We start from the raw sequence: 20,610 nt of genomic DNA, 5'->3' as shown, positions 1-20,610 counted from the left end.
CTTTTCCAACAATTAAATGCAAATAATATATGTGTCATAAACTGAATAAAAGAAACATCATTACCATAAATTAAACAAAACGTGTCTTTAGGGCATACATTTCCAACAATATCAAGGGAATTGTGAGTGTATCTTGAGGAGATAGATTGAACGCGAATTTCGAAGACGAAATTCTATTAAGGAGGGGAGAATTGTAATATCCCCAATTAATTAAATGAAATTAAATTAATTAATTTGTGTTAAAATTTGAGGCGATGCGTGTGTGTTGGTGTGCTAAGCATAAAAAAAATTGCTATTTTTGTCTCTCAAGAAGCTTCTGGCCGTGAAGCAGATGAGAGTGAGATGAGAGACAGAGTAAGGGAGGGAGATGGAGAGAAGGAGATTAGGTGAGTGAGCTCGCGAGAGAGAGAGCTCGTGAGCGAGAGAAAGAGAGAGAAGTGCGAGATCGAGAGAAAGGCGGAGGGCGGCTGCTGGTGGGTTCCCGCAGTGAAGGCAACAGTAGTCATGGCCACTGCAGTGGAGGTTGATTGAGGCGAGCTTGGCGGCCGATGGTAGCCACAAGTGGCTGGTAGCTCGCGGGGGAAGTAGCCAAGGCGTGCGGTGGCGCGTGAAGGCCGGCGAGGGAGGCCGCGAGCTCCCCAAGCTGGTGCGCGAGGTGGCTGTGAGTAGGGTGCTGGTTCGGCCGTGGGAAAGAAGAAGAAGAAGAAGAAGAAGAAGAAGAAGAAGAAGAAGAAGAAAGAAAGAAAAAGAGGAGGAAAGAAGAAAAGAAGAAGAAGAATGGCGCGGCCAGCAGCCATGCGCAGTGAAGAGAAAGGAAGAAGAAGCTGCGCGGGAAAAGGGAGAAGAAGATGAGGGAAAAAGAAAAAAAAGAAAATCTGGAAAAAATGGGGAAAATTTCCAAAAAATTACGAAAAAGTTCTGGAGATTATTTTGGGGTTTGAGGAGTGTGCTTGAAGCTCAAAAGTGGAAATTCGAGGGCATTATGGCAGTCTAATAGGCGATGCCAATATGGGCGATTAACCAATTTTCTCTTCCTGATTAACTGAGCGTATATTAATTTGATGGTGTTTGAGCGGGAAAAGCTGTAAACGACTAGATACAGGCAAGCTCTCATCTACCCTTACAATCTCTTTCCATTTTATGATCCCCTCGTCTTCCCTTAATTTGTTTCGGTTTCGCGTATTAATTATTCGAAATGAGGATTTTATTAGCGTGATTTAATTTAAATTAAATATGAGACTCGTTGGGGTTTTATTTACGATGTATCTACGTAAGATTTTAGACGGTTAAATTATTTATATTACACGGTTAGATTTAATTAATGTGAGAAACGAGTTTTATTAATAGTTATTGAACGCTTTACCTTGCAGCGGGAATGCAAGAAAGGCAAGGAACGACAGTGTAAAGGCAAGCTCTTATCCCTCTCCTCATGTTCTTTAATTCACTTAAAAGACCCTGTGATTTCTCGTATTTTATCATCTCCCTTACTCTAATTCGGCGCATAGCCTTATTTGTGTGATTATTATCCATTTGTGTTAATGTAAATTAAATCCGAGACTTCTAGAATTTTATTTGTTGTGAGCCTATGAGGGTTTGTACCGCCCCCACTCCTCTTGGGAATGATGTTGAACCCAGCTTGGGAACTAAGTTCCTAGACGTGTGGGTTTATTTACGGTTTCTTGGATTTATTTATGGTTCGGTTAGAGCTATCGAGCAGTAGGGCAGGGGTCGGTTGTTGGTGACGTTGGGGTAGACTATTGTACGGCCATGAAATGGACCGTCGGGTGGACACTCCTTGTCACTGGCCGTTGACCGGTGCCGGGCACTACTGACTAACTCTGCCAGTATGTGATTTACTACACGTTTAGATTTATTATATTGCTGTCCATGATTTGATATGCACGTGGGTACGGGTTGCATATTAGGATATTCATTTATTGAGTATGCTTGGACACCGACATGCTAGCTTGGTTATGTTGCATCCAGCACGGGCATATGCATCGCGTGTGGTTTACTATGTGGGCGGAGCATACCCTGATGCCTGGATGTATGGGCGCCTTGTATCACGTTGATGCTCACTACGCCATTGCATTTTTATGTGCATTGCATGGCTACTGGTAGTATTTAGTTCTCGGACGGGAGTACCGTTCCGAGGGAGCCTATGGCTCGGGTGTCGGGAGTACCGACATGGACGGGTGACGGGAGTAGCGACCCGGGATGGCGCGTGCAGGTTTGTTGGAGATTCATGTTGCCTTTCAGGGCAGCGGCAGGTTGGTATGGGACTTGGGTGCCAGGTGTCTTATGTGGGCCCCAATAACCGGTATGTGCTTTTATTATGTTATGCTATTGTGTTGTAATGTCTCATGGCTTGTGTGTACCTGAGGGTTTATGCAGGGGAGAGTTTATTGGATTTATACAGCCTTTAGCCTTTCTTTCTTTATGCTTGCTGAGTCTCTCGACTCACCTTGCTTTCCATCATTCCAGGTAGTGGTAGCGTGGGCCATGGCAAGGGGGTTAGCTTTTGGTGGCAGAGTCGGTATGGTGTATAGGCATGCCCGTTTGTCCCAGTCAACTCTGATGTCTGAGTAGGATCTACTCTATTATTCTTACTGTGTCAGGTTTTTCCTCGAGTCTCGTGTATGTCGGCACAGGAGTGTGTATTTATTTATTTATCATGTGACCACTGTAATAGCGGGGTACCTGTAGTGCATGCATGTGTTTAGCTTCGTTTCCGCTGTTCTTATTTTTACATATGCATGCCAGGGTAGTTTTTGTCTTGTGTTCCATTCTTTTTCCCTTCCGTAGACACTCCCGTTTGGATAGTCCGAGTGGTTGGAATATCCGAGCAGGGGTGCTTACATCTCAGCTCTCACCTCTCGCACTCGCCCTCACTCACTGTCTCCCCCTCTTTCCCTCTTTCCCACACTGCCTCTCGCTCTCCCTCTCTCTTTCTCTCTCTCACCCGCGGCCGACCCACCATCGTCGCCCACACTGCATCTCTCTCTCCCTCTCTCTCACCCGCGGCCGACCCACCCACCCCATCGTTGCTGCCCCTCGCCTGCCCCCTTCTCTCTGTCTCTCTCCCTCTTTCGCCGCCGCGTAACCCACCCACGCCATCGTCGTTGCTTCTGCATCGCTCACCCCTGCTACGCACTGCCGTCGCCCCCCGCCAAGATGCCGCCGCCCACTTCCAGAAGGTCCTCTCTCTCTCTCTCTCTATATATATATATATATAGATAGATAGATTTACACGTGTATTTGCTTCTTTTTTATAGTTGGTGTTAATTTAATTTAGTTTAGTGTAAATTAATTTAGTTTAGTTTATGTATACAGATATGTGTGTTAATTTAGTGTATTTGATTATGTTTATGTGTGTATCTAATTGTGTATTTGGTTATTCATTATGTACATTTGATTATGCGTATCCTATTATTTTGTGTATTTTTTTATAGTGTTTTATGTTTTGTGTACATTTGATATTTTAAAATTATTAATTTAGTGTATGATATAGATATACACGCGTGCTTGTGTGTTAATGTATATTTGATTATGTGTGTTATTTGATTATGTATACAAATATGTGTGTTAATTTTGTGTGTTAATTTAGTTTAGTGTAAATTCATTTAGTGTTAATTTAATTTAGTTTAGTGTTAGTTTAGTGTTAATTTAATTTAGTTTAGTTTATATATACATATATGTGTGTTAGTTTAGTGTATTTGATTATGTGTATGTGTGTATCTAATTGTGTATTTGATTATTCATTATGTACATTTGATTATGTGTATCCTATAGGGTGTAGTCTATTTATAGGAGAGATTTTGTCGAATTTTTTCCAAAAAATATATTAAATAAAAAATATAATTAATTAAATATTTTTTAGCTATTTAATTAAATTTGTTGGAACTTAACCTTAGATTCCCGTTCGGTGACTTCCTCGATGGAGCGAGGAGATCACTGAATTGTCCAGTTGGATAGTCTGGAAATTTGGTGTCGTGTTGTGTGCCCAGCGAATAAGTATTAATTTACTCATGCATGGTACGAAAATTCAATAGCATTTCATGTTGTTCTCCGGTTGCATATAGGAATATGTTTTGATTCATGCAATTGACTCAAATTAAGTTTAACTTGTATGAATCAACACATAATCTTTATCGTGCATCTGGAGAACTGTGCTGAAATGCTGCTGAAATTTCATATCGTGAGTAAATGCGTCTACTAGTGGTCATATCACGATTCATCTCCAGATGGGATAGGTTGCTTAACTTTAAGTCAGAGCACCATCTATCTGAGAGGGGATTTAATCAACTTTGTGAATTACTTAAGGAGGTTCTTCCTTAACCTAATACGATGATTGATAATTTTTACAGTACTAAAAAATTGGTTCGAGGGTTGGGCCTTCCTGTTGAGAAAATTGATTGTTGTAGAAACAACTGTATGATTTTCTGGGGTGATGATAGTGATTTAACAGTCTGCAAGTTTTGTCATGAGAATCGGTACAAGCAAGTTAATCAAGCTGACAGTAGCAAACGACAAAAAACTTGTGTTCCTCATAAGAATATGCATTATTTTCCTTTAACTCCTCGGCTTCTGAGATTGTATGCATCCAATTCAACAGCAGCAGAAATGAGGTGGCACGCAGATCATGTGGTCGAAGATGATGTCATGCGTCATCCGTCGGATTCCCCTGCTTGGATTTATTTTAACGAGACTCATAGGGAATTTGTTGCCGAGAAAAGGAATGTCAGACTTGGTCTTTGTACTGATGGGTTTCAGCTATTTGGTTAATCTGGGAAGCAATATTCTTGTTGGTCTGTCATTGTCACGATGTATAATTTACCACCTTGGATGTGTATGAAGGATACAACAATGTTCTTAACGGTGCTAGTGCCAGGACCAGAGAATCCTAAGGCAAAACTTGATGTTTTCTTACAACCCCTTATTGCAGAGTTGAAACATTTGTGGGATGTTGGTGTGCATGCATATGATATCTCATTGAAACAAAATTTCCAACTGAGAGCGGCTTTGATGTGGACCATTAGTGATTTTCCTGCATATTCAATGCTCTCGGGGTATAGCACGGCAGGAAAGCTGGCATGTCCTTATTGCACGATTCACTCGGATGCATTTTACCTGTCAAAGAGTTGAAAGATTTCATGGTTTGACAACCATCAAAAATTCTTGCATCGAGATCATCCGTATCGACGGAATAGGTATGGATTTCGCAAAAATACTTTGGTAAAAAAAACACCACCTCTTGCATTGTCTGGACCTGAGATACTTGCTTCCTTGTACGAGTTGGGTTTAGTGAAAGCGACAGAACCCAATGCTGCACAGACTAATGTGGATAATAGTCATGGTAGTGGTTGGAAGAGTAAGAGCATTTTTTGGGATTTGCCTTATTGGAAAACTCAACTTATTCGACACAACTTGGATGTTATGCATATAGAGAAAAACGTGTTCGAAAATGTGTTCAATACAGTGATGAATGTACCGGGAAAAACTAAGGACACGGTGAAGTTGAGAGAAGAGTTGAATCAATATTGTCGCCGCATTACTCAACCAACTTTTACTCTGAATAAGAAAGAAAAAGCTGTCTTGTGTGCGTGGGTAAAAAATCTGAAATTTCCTTATGGGTATGTGTCGAACATGGCTAGGTGTGTTGACACAAAGAAGCTTAAGTTGTTTGGGATGAAAAGCCATGACTGTCATGTGTTCATGCAAAGGTTGGTGCTCGTTGCATTTCGGGAATTACTACCGCAAAAAGTATGGGAGGCATTGACTGAGTTGAGTCTTTTCTTCAAAGATTTGACATCGACCACTATTAAAAGTGAGCACATGATGAAATTAGAGAACGACATCCCCATCACTTTGTGTAAATTGGAGCTCATATTCCCTCCAAGCTTCTTTGACTCTATGGAGCATCTTCCAATCCATTTGGCTTATGAAGCAAGGATAGCAGGTCCAGTTCAATATCGATGGATGTATCCGTTTGAAAGGTACTATTTATTAGATTGATAATTTTTTTTTCTATTTTATAAGAAACATATTCATTTTGTAGTTCACTTATCTAATTACTATACATATTTTATATAGATACCTTGGAAAGTTGAAGAAAACAGTTAGAAATAAAACTCGAGTGGAAGGCTCTATTTCTAATTCATACGTTGTGGAAGAAGCGTCATTGTTGTGTTCTCATTACCTTGAGGACAATGTTGTTACAAGGCATACACGAGTGCTGCGCAATGATGCTGGTGTTGTAAATGAAAGGGATGACTGGGAGGGGAAGTTATCAATTTTCAAGCATCCTTGTCGACCATTTGGATGTAAAAAGTCATGAATGTTATTCGGTGAAGAATATGATATTGCACACAGATATATTTTGATGAATTGTCCAGAAGTTGAACTGTATCTACAGTAAGATTTTGCTAATTAATTGTTGTTAATTTCTAAATTATATTTAAATTGAATAGTCTAATGTAGTTATTTTCATTTTTTTTTTAATTTTTCAAGAATTTACGATGCTGACCTAAGGCAACGTAATCTCGGCATTGGTGACCATATCATTGAACAATTAACAAATAAAGAATTCCCTTCTTGGTTCAATAGCTATGTGAGTTGATTAATTAAAATATTAATTTCACTCAATTTCTTATATAATTATTTCTTATATATCTGTCTTATTTAATAGGCTTGCGATCCTACGAACAATGTGACCAATTCATACATAAGGGATCTCGCAAAAGGAACTTTTAACACTGTTACAACGTACCCTGGCTGCTTTGTTAATGGATTTAAATTTCACACGATTAGCCATGGTTCGAATAAAGGCACTATGAATAGTGGCATGTGCGTTAAAGGATCCAACTACAATGATCCCGAGAAGGACTATTATGGTCGGATAATAGAGATTGTTGAGCTCGAGTATCCTTCAGTATCGTCATTCAAGAAAGTTGTATTGTTCAAGGGCGATTGGTTTATTCCAAGTTTGAACGAGGGGGTGAAGATTCATCATGCATATAAGATCGTCGAGATCAATGAAAAGAAGAAATGGAATACAAACGAGCAATTTGTATTAGCTTCTCAAGCGATTCAAGTATATTTTTGCGAATATCCAAGCTTGAGGCGTAACAAAAGCGATTGGTTGGTTGTAACAAAAGTCAAACCAAGGTTCATAGTAGAGGTTCCACAATCTTTTAATAATCAAGAGGCGACCCTTCCACGTGAAGCGCTGCCTTACCAAGAGGATGACGTGGAACTACACAATATTGCAGTTGATGATGTGCAAATCCCTGAGACAGTGAATGATGGTGACCACGCTGATTTAAATGATGAGCTAGTTATGGAATCTGAATTTGATGAAGCCCCAGAGTTGAATGATGAGCAAGTTTTGAGATCTGATTCTGAAGATAAGTTTGAATCGTATGATGAGCAAGTCTTGTGATCAGACTCTGAATATGATTCTGGATCAGAGGATGAACAAGTTCTTCAATTAGATTCTGATGACGAGTTAAAATCTAATGACACAGATGTAGACTTATATGATAGTGATTAGAGGTAAATTTTATGACTTAAATACTTATGTTTAATTATTAATGATATTGATTTTGCTAATTAATTTATTTATTATAGGTATGACAAGTGTTAGAGGACGATATCGTACAGGATGTAGTGGTTTTAGACCTAACTCTTCTAGGTCCACTGCTGCTTCCACCTCATCTACTACAGCACCGCATATTTTGGGGGATGTTTCACCGGCCTCCCTCCCATCAGCATCTCCTGTTGCTGCCCCTACAGTTGCTTCTGCATCGACCCTTCCTACAGAGTCACCAGTACATCCATCATCTTACTCGACTGCTAGTCATTTTACATCCGAATCACTGCATATTATAGAGCAAGATGGCGATGGGTAACTTTAATTTATTTTTATTTTTTTTTACATTATGACATGTGTTAGTTTTTATACTAATTATTATTATTTGTATGCAAGAGTATCTTTTGTCGTACAATGAACATCTCCCATATTATATCGACGATCTTTAGAAAACGTCTTCATAAGGAATGTTATGTTTGGAAAGAAGTGCCTTCGGAGATAAAGGGCTTGTATTGGGATGAATTTGTGGTATTAAATTCAAATTAATAATATATATATTTTAACTATTAATGTAGAAATGTTTAAACTATTTAATCTTATTTTTTTTTACAAAAATTTTTTCAGTGGGATCCTACAATTGATGCATTAGTGAGAAGAGAGTGGGCACAATTGATGCATTAGTTGGACGCAGAAATGGGAACAAGATAAAGCTTTCAAGAAACGGTCTGCACAAGCATCGCTGAACCGTTTGAGTGAGACAGGTGGCCTTGGCACTAGTCCTTCCTGCCATACTGGGGGTTCTATATCTTCAGCGGAGCATAAAAGACGAATGGTAAGAGATTTAATTTATTAATATTTCAAAAAAATTATTATTAAAATGGTTAATTTTATATTAATTTTTTTTTTAGACACGGGAGTTTGGGAGAGAGCCTACACTGATTGAACTATTTGAACGAACTCATTCTAAAAAAACTGAGGAAGGATAGATGGTGTATGTCAACAGACGTTCTTCGAGTGGCGCTGTAAGTTTTTTAATTATAAATAATATTATTTTTATAATTAACGTAAAATTTAATATTCATAATTGATTTATTCTATTTTCTTCGTTAAATTATTGTAGGAAACGTACGGACAGTTGCTAGAGCAAGAAACTTAACCAAATGAGGGGTCTGAGGAACCTCAGCAGCTAGATTGCGATCAAATATTCATCCAGGCTGCCGGGGGGAAAAACAAAAAGAAGAGGATTTATGGCACGGGATCCTTATCCCAATCAAAATTTTTTGACGTTGGCAGCTCATCTTCTGTCTCATCTGGTCTTAATGGAAACCCGGTTATATAAGAAATGACAGAGAAATTAAATTCACAGGCGGAGCAAATAAATTCACAGGCGGAGCAGATAAATTCACAGGCGGAGTAGATAAATTCACAGGCTCATGAGCTGAACAACGTTCGACGACAGATGTTTGAGATGCGATTTTTTATTGAACAACTTACTATATCTACTCGCGGCACGATTCCTTCTTCTTCTCAGCCACAATCGACTTCTCAACCTGACTCACCTAATGCTGGTGATGATTTAGATGATTAGTTTTTGCAGTTATTTTTATGTAACGATTAATATGTAACAGACAATTATTAGTATCTTGTTTGAATGTTAATTTCTATATTATAAATATAAATTTTAGAATTTTTATATAATTTGTTTAATAATTAATTATAAATAAATTTATAAATTAAATAATAAATTTAAAGTAAATTAAAAAATATATTAATTTTAGCGACGGAAAAAATTTCGTCGCTAAAATTTTTAAAAAAATTTAAAGAAATGTGACAGAATAATTCCGTCACAATAAATAAATTTAATTTTTTAAAATTTTTTAATTTAATTCATAGACGAATAATTCTGTCGCTATAATTAATTTAAAAAAAATTCTAAACTAATAGCGACGAAAAATTCCGTCTCTAAAATTAATTCAATAAAAAAATCAAAAACTAATAGCGACGGAAAATTCCGTCGCTATAATTAATTTAATAAAAAAATTCTAAAACTAATAACGATGGAAACTTCCGTCGCTAATATTAATCTAATAAAAAAAATTTAAAATAATAGCGACGGAAATTCTGTCGCAATATTTTTTAAAATTTAAAATATTAAAATATAGCAATGGAATGTTCGGTCGCTAATAAAAATTCTTATTTTCTGATTTTTTTAAATTGCGACAGAAATATTCCGTCGCAATTTTTTTTGAAAAATACACTTAGCTATATTTCCGTCGCTAGTCTGTCGCTAATTTAGCGATGAATCCGTCGCAAAAATATTTTTGCAATGAAGAGTTTAGTGAAAGACATTTTTCGTCGCTAATCCGTTGCTAAATTTATTTAGCGACGGATTTTTGGATTTAGTGACGGAAATATTCCATCACTAAATCTTGAAATTCTTGTAGTGCAAGAGAGAATTCTACGAGCAAAAAGACAGCCATCTATTTCTCTTCTTCTCGTACTTTAAATACCCAAACCCTAAACCCTTACATCAGCCCAAATTGGACAAAACTGATAGGGATGAGAGGGGAAAAGAGAGAAAGGGGGAGAGGCACACCATCTGCATGTCGTCTTTCCCTTTCGTCATCCTCTAACACAAGGTTTCTTTTCCGTTATAGAAAATGACAAAAGAACATTTCCAAACTTGACCCTCATTGTAAGAAATTGTTGACAGCTTTTCAGGCAACTAATCGATTAACTTACACTAAACCAGCAAGGACCAATCAACCAGTTCAAAACCGATTGATCTATTTGGGGTGACATGTTATGGAATGGTTGACCATCTCCAAGGCTAGTTGATCGCCTTTATTCCCTCATCTTAACTTTCTATAAATTGCATCTAGGCCTGCTATTAACTCTTAATAGCCCTTTCATTATCTTATAATGAAACTGAGACCTCAGTTAACTCTTAATGATATGCTTGTTAACTCTTAACAATTGTTCCTAATAATTAAACCCATTATGTTAACTCTTAACGGTGTCACCATTAACCCTTAATAATGATTAATAATTAATTATAGCATTACATCACTAATCTAGAGCCACACTCGGATTTGCTTATGACCTTCTAGGTTCACCACTGCGTAGCAATTGGGATGCGTCAACAACTTTGATGTCGATCAAACACTTTGATCTATAATAAGGATATCTCTATTTCCTCGATGCATCCCGAGAGGTCCTAAGTGACAATTAGTATTAAGTTAGGACGATCCTATTAGTAATAAAGTCATAAATTCAAGTGAGCCTATTAAGGCTTTCAATTCCCTTATACTATAATCCTTCCACTAAATAACATCTCGATAGAGTAAGAGCCATGGACTGATCAAACTCACAAAACTCGATAGCTATGCTAAGATCTAGCATGGTGTGATTGAGATGACACTTCGAAACTCTTTCCAATATTGAAAACTCTTTTACAATCATGTGCACCCTGGCCAGGGGTTTAAACAATCACAAGCCATAACCAATCGCATAGGATTTTTGCCTCACATCGAAGGTCAATAGATCCCATTAGCAATCACATGTCTCCATATGTTACTGTACAGAGACTTCACAGAGCACATTCCTATCATAATTATGTTAGTGTTGTGTGCCCTGATGCTAAATTTAGATGATATCTAGTGGGCTTGTTATTTTATGCATTTATTGTATCTTTGTATAAATCTATAAAATGCAAGGTTTTCTTTATTCATATTTTCTCTAATCAATTATATGAATAAGTCCCTAGATCTTCTATATAATAATCTTATTCTCAAGGTATTGAGACTGTGTGACATGATTCTCTAATAATAGAATTTCTTGAACTATTCCTAGTCCTTAACTTCTTTGGATGAGGACTCTAATTAATCAAGTATGGACTAGCACATGGGTTACTACCTCATTCAATATAAGGATACCCATGGAAGCAATGGAGGAGCCACGTACAGCCAAGGGTGGGTAACTGCCCACCCTGGATTTTTTTAAAAAAAATTATTATATATAATAATTTAATATTTTTAATTTTTTTTTTCTAAATGCCCACCTTAAATTTTTAAAAAAATCTAGATTTTGGGTATATTGGTCGATGGGGATAAGGGTGTCGGGTGATTACCTCTAATTGCTGAAAACGATTGGCCATGATGGCCGATGGCAACTGCCAGTGCATTTTACGCGTGTTGGGTTTGGCCACAAGTTTAAGCTTAAATCTACGAAATTTGGTCATTAGATTTTATTGATTTTTGGGCATGTTGGTCAATGGGAATAAGGGTGTAGGGTGGTTGTCTTTGATCGCCGAAAATCACAGGCCACAATGACTGGTGGCGATTGCCAGTGTTTTTTTCAATATTAGCTAAAAATTAAAAATAAGATATATAAAAATTTGACCCAGTTTTCTCTTATATATGTTAATCTCCATTGATCATTTCTTTAACTGTGTTTTAATTAAAGGGATTATTTTTTTCTATTTTTTGTTACAAATTTGTCAATTACATATTTAAAAATATGGCAGAAAATATATTTTCTATCATGAAGTTTGTCAAGACTTAGCTACCTAATTGAATTGGAGATCAGTGATTGAATGACAGTCTGTCATAAAGCTTATCAAGACTCGGCTGCGTAATCGAATTAGAGATTAATGATTGAATAATAATTTACGACATTATAATGTAATTATGCGACATTATTAAAATATGAAAATGCATTGATTGTATAATTTATTGATATATATATTTTTAATATTATATTATTTTAATTTTTTTAATTGTTTAATTTTAGATAGAATTTAAAGTTTAGGATTTATTTTTTGCCCACCCTGCCTAAATTTTTTGGCCTCCACTAGATGGAAGGATGGTGTGTCACACGTCATATGACATGAGATGTCGCTAGCAGACCTGTGTGTGGTTGTTGGGGAATGATCAGTCGAATATGATGTCGATGATTGACCACATGGCATGGTGGATAATGGTCGAATCATCAGGTTACGATGGTGTGTTGATCCTTAAACTTAAACCGACATAGTTGTTTTGTGTATTGGTGTGTGAGATTTGCTAATGAATTGCACCATCTAATTGGGAGGTGAAAACATTCATCTATGTGGTTATGTATTACTAATATATAAAGACAGGTGTTGGGAATAAGATATGTCACCCTCATCAGTATTTGATGGGGTAAACGTCCTATGTGATCTACTATTAATGTGATGGGATAGTCCCTGACCAGGGTAGATTGAAAGTCAGGAAATGTGTTTCCAAAGGTGTCATCTAGTCGCATTAATGAAGTCTAACACATAGTTACTGAGTTTGTGAGTTTGTTACTCTATGGGTCTTGCTCAGTGAGACTTCACTACCACTTATACTGCCCTGAACCATTGTTAGGTGTTATTTAGAAACTCTCAGAATGTCATTGGGATTTAGAGAAGTTTCAATGATGGGTCAAAGGATTAATCGATACTAAAAAGGTTTTCAGTGTTATCTAATTGCTAACGGGTAGTAAATCTAGAAAGTCACACACCATATAGTGTTGTGTTTGGTATCGTCATCGTGTGTCTAAAATGTCTCTGGAATTGATTGGTCAAAAGTTGACCCTTAGCCCCTCTGCCAATAGTGTATAGTTGAAATGCATAATGCATAGTTAAAATGAATAATAAATTGCATTATTGCATAAAATTATAAAAGTAGGGAGGGCGACGAACCTGAAAAGATTGAAAATTGGGATAAAAAGAAAAAAATACGAAGGGGGGATTAAATTAATAAAAGGAGGCAAGGCCTTTACCCCTTTTCTCTCTCCCCCTACGCATGCTACTTTCTTATCTTCTTCCTCAGAAAATATTTTGCTGCCATAGAAATTATACATGTGAAGGTCACACGTATAATTTTAAGACACGAGCACTAGTGATACGCTGAACTTCTATGTTTAGCACGGGAAAGGTGACCAGAATTGTACCATTCGAAATACTAGGTGTGGACTGACTAGAACCACCACATGTTGAGGTGGATTCAATATCAATATAGAAACTGTTTCTGTACTGCATCCTTACATCGGGTAGCAGGTATACATTTATTTATGTATTCAATTGTTGAATATGTGTGTTGGTTAAATACCCAAACTATGTATGGCGTGTATATTATATTTTACTGCATTTTCTAATACAAGGTAAAAATTTTATTTTTACCCTTACCGCCGTACAGGTGATTCCCTTCATAAGTGTAACACCCCGCTTTTCTCTTACCGAGCGTGTCACTATGCTCAGGCCCAAAATATACATAATTTATTTTTTACTTTCTTTCTCGGTACATAACTTAACCTTAAGTACCGAGTCCCGAACAAAACCCCCAGCAAATCATTAAAAATGCGGAAGCGATAATCGAAACTTGATATGGTACATAATCAAATCACTTTATTTATAACATAAGAATTCGTACCATAATTAACATCATATCCTCAATATTGAAATACATAAATACATGAAGATTCCATAATATTCTAACAAGGCTAAACATCAATAAAGTATCAGCTAAAACATATCGGAGTCAGCTCGCTGAATCCATCGGCCACGCCATCACGTGCCGTCATATCTCAACCTGCTCCTTGCTTGAGCTGCAAGTCTAAACTGGAACGTTGAATGTTCTAGGGGCATAACCCATTAGAAGATGAAACTTTTAGTTAGGGTCCAAAACATATATACGAATGCATGATGTAATAACATGAACAACATTTGCCCTTAGTGTAACTTCCCTGGCCCGCAAGCCTGGCTAGGAATCCTAGGCAAATCCCGAACCTCTGTAGAATAAGCCTAACGTTATTCCCTCAACGCCATTGGGGAATTACGGCTACACTCTGGGGGTGACATCCCGTTCCCATGCACAAATATCAATGTGACAATAATATCGTGCCATGCAATTATCATGACTTTCCATGCAATATGACAAAATGAAACATATCTTTCGTAAATATTATGTATATATAAGCAATCATATATTTCATAAATATCATGCATAATAAACAATCATATCATGTAGAATAGGAAAACTCACAAAACCATGTTTGGTATAACATTACTCACCTTTTGAGATAAACTCGCATTTTCTCGAAAAGCATGCGCTGCCTCGATATGCGTGCCCAGCCTTGATTTTCGTGCCAACTCTCAAAAGTTGCACCAATCACATCATCTCGATCTCCTCAATCATAAATAATATTTAATCACTAAATATCCTCAATATTCCATTTATTTCCTTTTATTTCCTATTTTCCTTCATTTTTCCTCCTAAAAATCCCAATAATTACATCGAGACTATTTCCTCAAATCTATTTTCACAAAAATTCATAATATGCTATAAAATTCAAAGGAAAAATATTGGACTTACCCGGATGTTGCGTTTTCACGTAAAATGAGGCTCTTTGACACAAAAACTGAGACATCAGGAATCCCAAATCCCAATATTTTTGCACAAACCTCCATAAAATAATTTTCTAGATTTTTTATATTTTTTGCATATTTTTCCAGAAGCACACGCGCCCGTATGCACCCCAACATGCTAGGGCGAGTGGGCGCGCATGGAGGGGGTGCGTGACCGGCACGCGCCAGTCGTCTTCTCCGGCGACGGCCGTGCCGGCGTTTTGGGTTGACTCCACCAGACTCCTCCTCTCTTCAAGTCGATCCTATTGGCATGCTTTGGGGCTTGAAACAAGCACCAGAGGTGCCTCAACCGGGTGGCCAAAGCCTCGGTTTGGCCGTCCACCTCGTTTTTCGGCGACCTCCCTAATACCCATCAAACCTCCATGAAAATTGCCCAAACTCTCCAGAAACGTTCCTCATGCCATGGGCAACAAAAGCCCCTTAAAATGGAATGCTAATTCGTTCAATAAGTGGGTCGATTTGAAGCTCAAAAATGCTTAAAACCCTCGGTCGCCTCTCGGCTATTTATAGCTAAAATCGAATGCCTAAAGGCCCTTAGCTGCCTTACCCATAACCTTAGGAGCATAAACCTCCCCTGGATCGACCCTTAAAAAACCCTAGCCGACCAAAATCTCGATTTGCAGCCTTCGACAAATCAGCCGAATCCTTTGGTTGGTTTTTTGCTTTTTTTAGCCATTGTGGTGGCCTTTGTCAGCTAATGATCACACTTAAGTGATCCCTGAGCCACCCTCGTGCCATCCCTATGGCCAATTTCGTCCATGGCCGACCAGCCATGTGCTGGCCATGCCCAACTTTCAAATTTTGCACTTTAGCCCCTAAGAGTTTTGGCTATTATCACTTTGGCCCTTTTCCACCTAACCCCTGAACTTTTGATAATTGCTTTCAAGACCCTCAAGTCCTAAAACATCAATTTGACCCCTGAGGATTCCGAAAAAATATCAAAAAACTGCACTTAGGCCCGAATCTTCGTTTTGGCCCTAAACCTCTTCGTTTCTTCCTGAAACCACTGAAGGGTTGTTTCTTATGAAAAACCGAAGCCCTCTCAAGCTTCCGTTGACTTCCAGGAAGTCGTCTATAACAATTCGATATTGCAGCCTAATTGGCAGCTACATTTTTGCTGTACCGAAAACTGTTCCCGATCTTATTTCTTTCGATGTTATAAATCATATCTCAGGGTGCTTGTTAATGCCACATCATTTTCTTTTGGCATCTCGGCTCTAGGGTACTCCCGGCAGTCGATTTGGTCAATTTTTTGGGCTATTCAGATACCAATTTTCTCTGAAACCCCATTTCTCTAATAAATTGCTTCTTTTTAATTTACCTAAATTTCTCGGGTATTACATTCACCCCTCCTTAAAAGAAATTTCGTCCTCAAAATTTTCATCAGACCGTTAAGGTAACTAAGACATAACATAGCTCATTACCTGAATACCTCAAATCAAACATCTATTTGATCCTTGACAAACACCTCGGTTTGCATTCCTTACACGTCTAACGTTTACAAGCATACCGTGTCATTCACATAATTTCCTGATGTGGCTCCTTTCAGACGACCACACATCTTTCAATTATTTTAGGCACGCACATTCTTCCCCGAAACTTTTGAGAATGCCTTCTCTCATTTCAAAAATCATAAACCTTGGGCTGGCCACATCATTATTCCATAGTCAAGTACACTTGCTAACCACACATGCCTTCCGTATCTCGTTCACCAGATACAGCTAAACGACAAGGCTAGCCATAAAATAGACGATCCCTTCGGCACTACCATCATAGTCGGCAGGCCAACAAGCCTCCAACTTCATCTGACACTCACAGCTATCCGCCAGGTCCTGCGTTGGGAACCTCTTTGCCACGCGCCCGGTGATATGAAGTAGTGCAGTCGTAGTCCTTAAGGAACTCCATCAACCGTCCCTACCTCTCATTCAGCTCCTTCTATGAGAACTCATACCTCAGGCTCCTCGTGGTTCGTGAGCACATCAAAATGTCCCATCATTCTGTTTTGGTAGTGTCTCTATAACTTTGAGAGCACAAACCACATTTGCCAACAGCAAGTCATATATCGGGTAGTTTTCTTTGTGTTTTGGTGTAATCCACACGTAATTATTTGGTCATGTTGCACTGACATGCAATTCGATCCTTTGAGCTATCATAAACTCCAACTGCACCCGGCAGGTTATTCTTATTAGACTCTTCATGAGTCCTATTGTGGACATAATTATTCCAGAGTGTCCCATCACTACCTTCTAACAACAGCTTGCCGAAACATCTCATTTTGAAACATCTTAACATTCTATTTCGAAACCTGATTCCTAAAAATTTCATTTTGAATCCTACGTTGTTCCATGTTTCAAAATATAGGGTTGGGACTATAATTATCCGAAAAGCCTCGAACTCAACTTTTGCATGTCCGGACAATTTTCTTTTTCTTCTTGCCAAAATCTCCGGAATAATAAAACACGTTTTTCCCATGAAAAAAATTATTTTTCTTCTCCCTTTTTTTTTTCATTTCTTTTTCTTTTTTCTTTTTCTTTTTCTTCCTTATTTCTTCTTCATTCTTCTTCTTCTTCTTCTTCTTCTTCTTCTTCTTCTTCTTCTTCTTCTTCTTCGTCTTCCTTCCTTCTTTCCTTTGCCGACCTTGCGTGCCAACAGCCACTGGCCGTCGCCTTCCAGCGTCGCCGCCACCTCCGACGGCCGCCGCTGCCCCCTCTGCAACCGCCCCCGGTGCCTGCTCCGCCATCGGTCGCAAGCCACCGTGCGGCTTCTCCGCACCCCCAGTCGCCGATCGCCCTCCGTCGACCAGATCTGGCCGCCGCCACCGTTGCCAGCCTCCTCGCACAGCCACCGGCCATCGCCTGACTTCCCTCGGTCGTCACCGCGCCATCGCCGTCGTTCATGCAGTTACTGTCAGATCCGGGTCGATCCGACCCAACTTAGCCTGACCTGACCAGACCCGACTCGACCTGCTTCAGGTTTGACCCATCCTTATGTTGACCCATTAGATCTGACCCATATCTGATTTGACCCATCCATTTAAATTCGACCCATATCTGATTTATTTAGATTTAGCCAGATCCAGATCTATCATGTCAAGGCGTAACATGCCATGGGGCAACATACCGAGGCCCCGATCTCGATGCGGTGCTTGCGTAGTCTTAAATAGAGAATGCAATTCACAGTGCATCTTTGCTCCTTACTTCCATTGTGAGGATGGTATTGCTCATTTTGTTGCCATCCGCGATGTTTTTACTGTCAAGAATGTCGTCAACATCCTAGCTCCGCTTCCGGTCAGCGACCGATTTTGGGCTTCTGATACACTCCTCTTTGAAGCTCAAGCCTGGCTTCAAGATCCCGTCTATGGATGTGTATCTCACATTCTTTCCCTTTAGCAGCAGGTTAGTGAGTTGCAAGCTTATTGAGCTTACTTGCAGGATTTACTATTTGCATATTATTCTTCACATCCCCAGCCTGCTCCTCAACCTGATCAAAACCCGAGCTGGAATTTCGATCTTCCTATCATTCCAGAGGATGCCCCTTATCCTGGTTTCTCAAAGGCTACTCTTCCACCTATCCCTGGTGAAGCTAGCAGTAGCCAGATGCCACCCTCAGATGACATCGATGAGTTGGGAGCTATTGTGTTTGGCAACCGTCGTCCTCACTGAGCATTGGCATCATCATCAGTTTTTTTTTTTCCCTTTTTCATTTGAGTAATTGTACGGCTTGATTTCCTATAACCGTTTGAACATATGGAATGAATATTATGCTTTGGTACTTTTAACATTTCATTCCCTTGCCTTACCCTCGATTGTATATTGATCGTCAATTAACTCAGTCTCTTGCAACTGTTTAATAATTCATCAATTCGAGGTAAAAATATCGGCTCTTAATTATCACCTGATAATTCACATCCTTAATCAAGTCACACATGGCTAAGCATCTAATAACCTCAAGCTATCATTGGCCATTTTATCATTAAGAAATAATCTTGCTAAATCTTCCGAGAATATATCTTGCCATTTACCAATTCTTCTTAGGGCTTTTCATTAATCGCAAGTGCCCGTACCATATCTCGACAGGCTACTTATTTTCATAACTTGCTGACATCACTCAGCGATACATCACCCAATTTCCCCCTCAATGCTACCTAAACTAACTGTTTAGCCATACGAGAGTTCCAATCTCCAAAATTAAAAATCTCGGATCCTTAATCAATTTGGGTCTGCAGCTTCTCCTACTGCGACTTATTATCTTGGCACATCTGCCCTCATCTTGGTTCGTTAAAGATTCGTACAATCTTCAAGACATCAATCCATAGCTATGATACCAGCTAGAGTAGGTAGGTACTTACATTACCCACGGTACTCCCATCTTTGCTGGATTTCTTTCTGAAACTCCAAAGTTCCATTACAAATCCCTAGATCCTCAATCAATTCTTTCAAGAAATTCCTCAAGAATCTCGAATCAATTTATCTTCGATAACCCCAAGTTAGATCACAATATTTGGTTCCAATTATCTTTCGAGAGCTCGATTTCCTTTGCCACTATGGCTTTCTATCCACAATTCATCACGGTGCTTTTAAGCTTTCCTCATCGAGTCTGACTACCGACAACTTTACCTGATTCTGCAGGTTCATTTGGTACACTGAAACGTAGTCACAGCCTCCGTTTGACTAGGTCTCCTTATTATTCCTTTAGGGTCGATACGACTTATCAAGCACCTCTTTCCTTTTTATTACCTGAACTCTACTTTGAGTCGAGACTACCATTTCAGAACTCATCGGTCAAGCCTTTGAACCGGTTATGCTCCACTACCTAAAATCTCATTTACCGAGAATCCACTGACTCTCGCATTTCGTTCTTTAGATCCAGTTGACTATCGGCACCCGACCATTAAATTAGTTCTTTGTAGGCACTACTCTTTCCGTCAGCCAGCACACAGCTGTCGTCATCACCCCCATCATATGGTAGGCTTACTCCTACATCATACGTCAACCCTCACACGGGCACATCCTAGGTGAAAACTGCACGGTCTTGTCGTAGTCCTCTAAGAATTGTCATTTGTTGTTGCTGCCCTGAGTCTAACTCCTTTTGTAAGAAAATTCTTTCTAGGCCCTCATCATGGCTTGGTGATTCCATTACCTCATAGGTAGCGCCTACACGGCTCACGAGCATGCATCTTTCTTTTCCATTTCATATGTCAAGTAGATTTCCCTTTGAGCCATCCAACATTTCCATCTCCTGATCCCATTTCCATGCTAGACATCGAGGTATTCTATTCCTCGAGTCTTGCACCGTTCGTCGTGTCACTTACTCCCAAGATGACTATGAACCCTAATGCAATTTCTTTAAATAGGACACACAGTCCATATTCAATCCATCCCATTTAGATTTTCGAGGCTTCTGACCTCGATCAATCATAACTAGCAGCACACCTCACATCCTAGACCATTGGGACTTAGATCTCCCCCACAAGGTACAGACCCTACTGGGTTGCCCCAGGTCTTCAGCATCTAATCGTCTCCTCGGCAGTACACTAAGCAACTTAAACCTTGGGTCCCAGACCCATACCGCGAGACAGCCAACAAGC

General features: G+C 39.0%; 2 protein-coding genes across 2 annotated transcripts; both read left to right on the top strand.

Annotated features, from left to right (window-relative positions):
• The first annotated feature begins 4,824 nt into the window (after positions 1–4,824).
• LOC127788049 (uncharacterized) lies at positions 4,825–7,441 on the top strand. The gene is made up of 4 exons (XM_052316171.1): positions 4,825–5,095; positions 5,189–5,996; positions 6,094–6,256; positions 6,689–7,441. Exons 1-4 carry the CDS (start codon positions 4,825–4,827, stop codon positions 7,439–7,441), a joined length of 1,995 nt encoding a protein of 664 aa, XP_052172131.1.
• A 10,683-nt stretch (positions 7,442–18,124) lies between these two features.
• Positions 18,125–18,685, top strand: LOC127788048 (LOB domain-containing protein 29-like). The gene is made up of 2 exons (XM_052316170.1): positions 18,125–18,388; positions 18,491–18,685. Exons 1-2 carry the CDS (start codon positions 18,125–18,127, stop codon positions 18,683–18,685), a joined length of 459 nt encoding a protein of 152 aa, XP_052172130.1.
• Positions 18,686–20,610: the final 1,925 nt, after the last annotated feature.

This window comes from Diospyros lotus, chromosome 13 (genome assembly GCF_014633365.1).
Source record: "Diospyros lotus cultivar Yz01 chromosome 13, ASM1463336v1, whole genome shotgun sequence".
Lineage (NCBI taxonomy): Eukaryota > Viridiplantae > Streptophyta > Magnoliopsida > Ericales > Ebenaceae > Diospyros > Diospyros lotus.
This window is presented reverse-complemented; position numbering and strand designations above follow the sequence as displayed.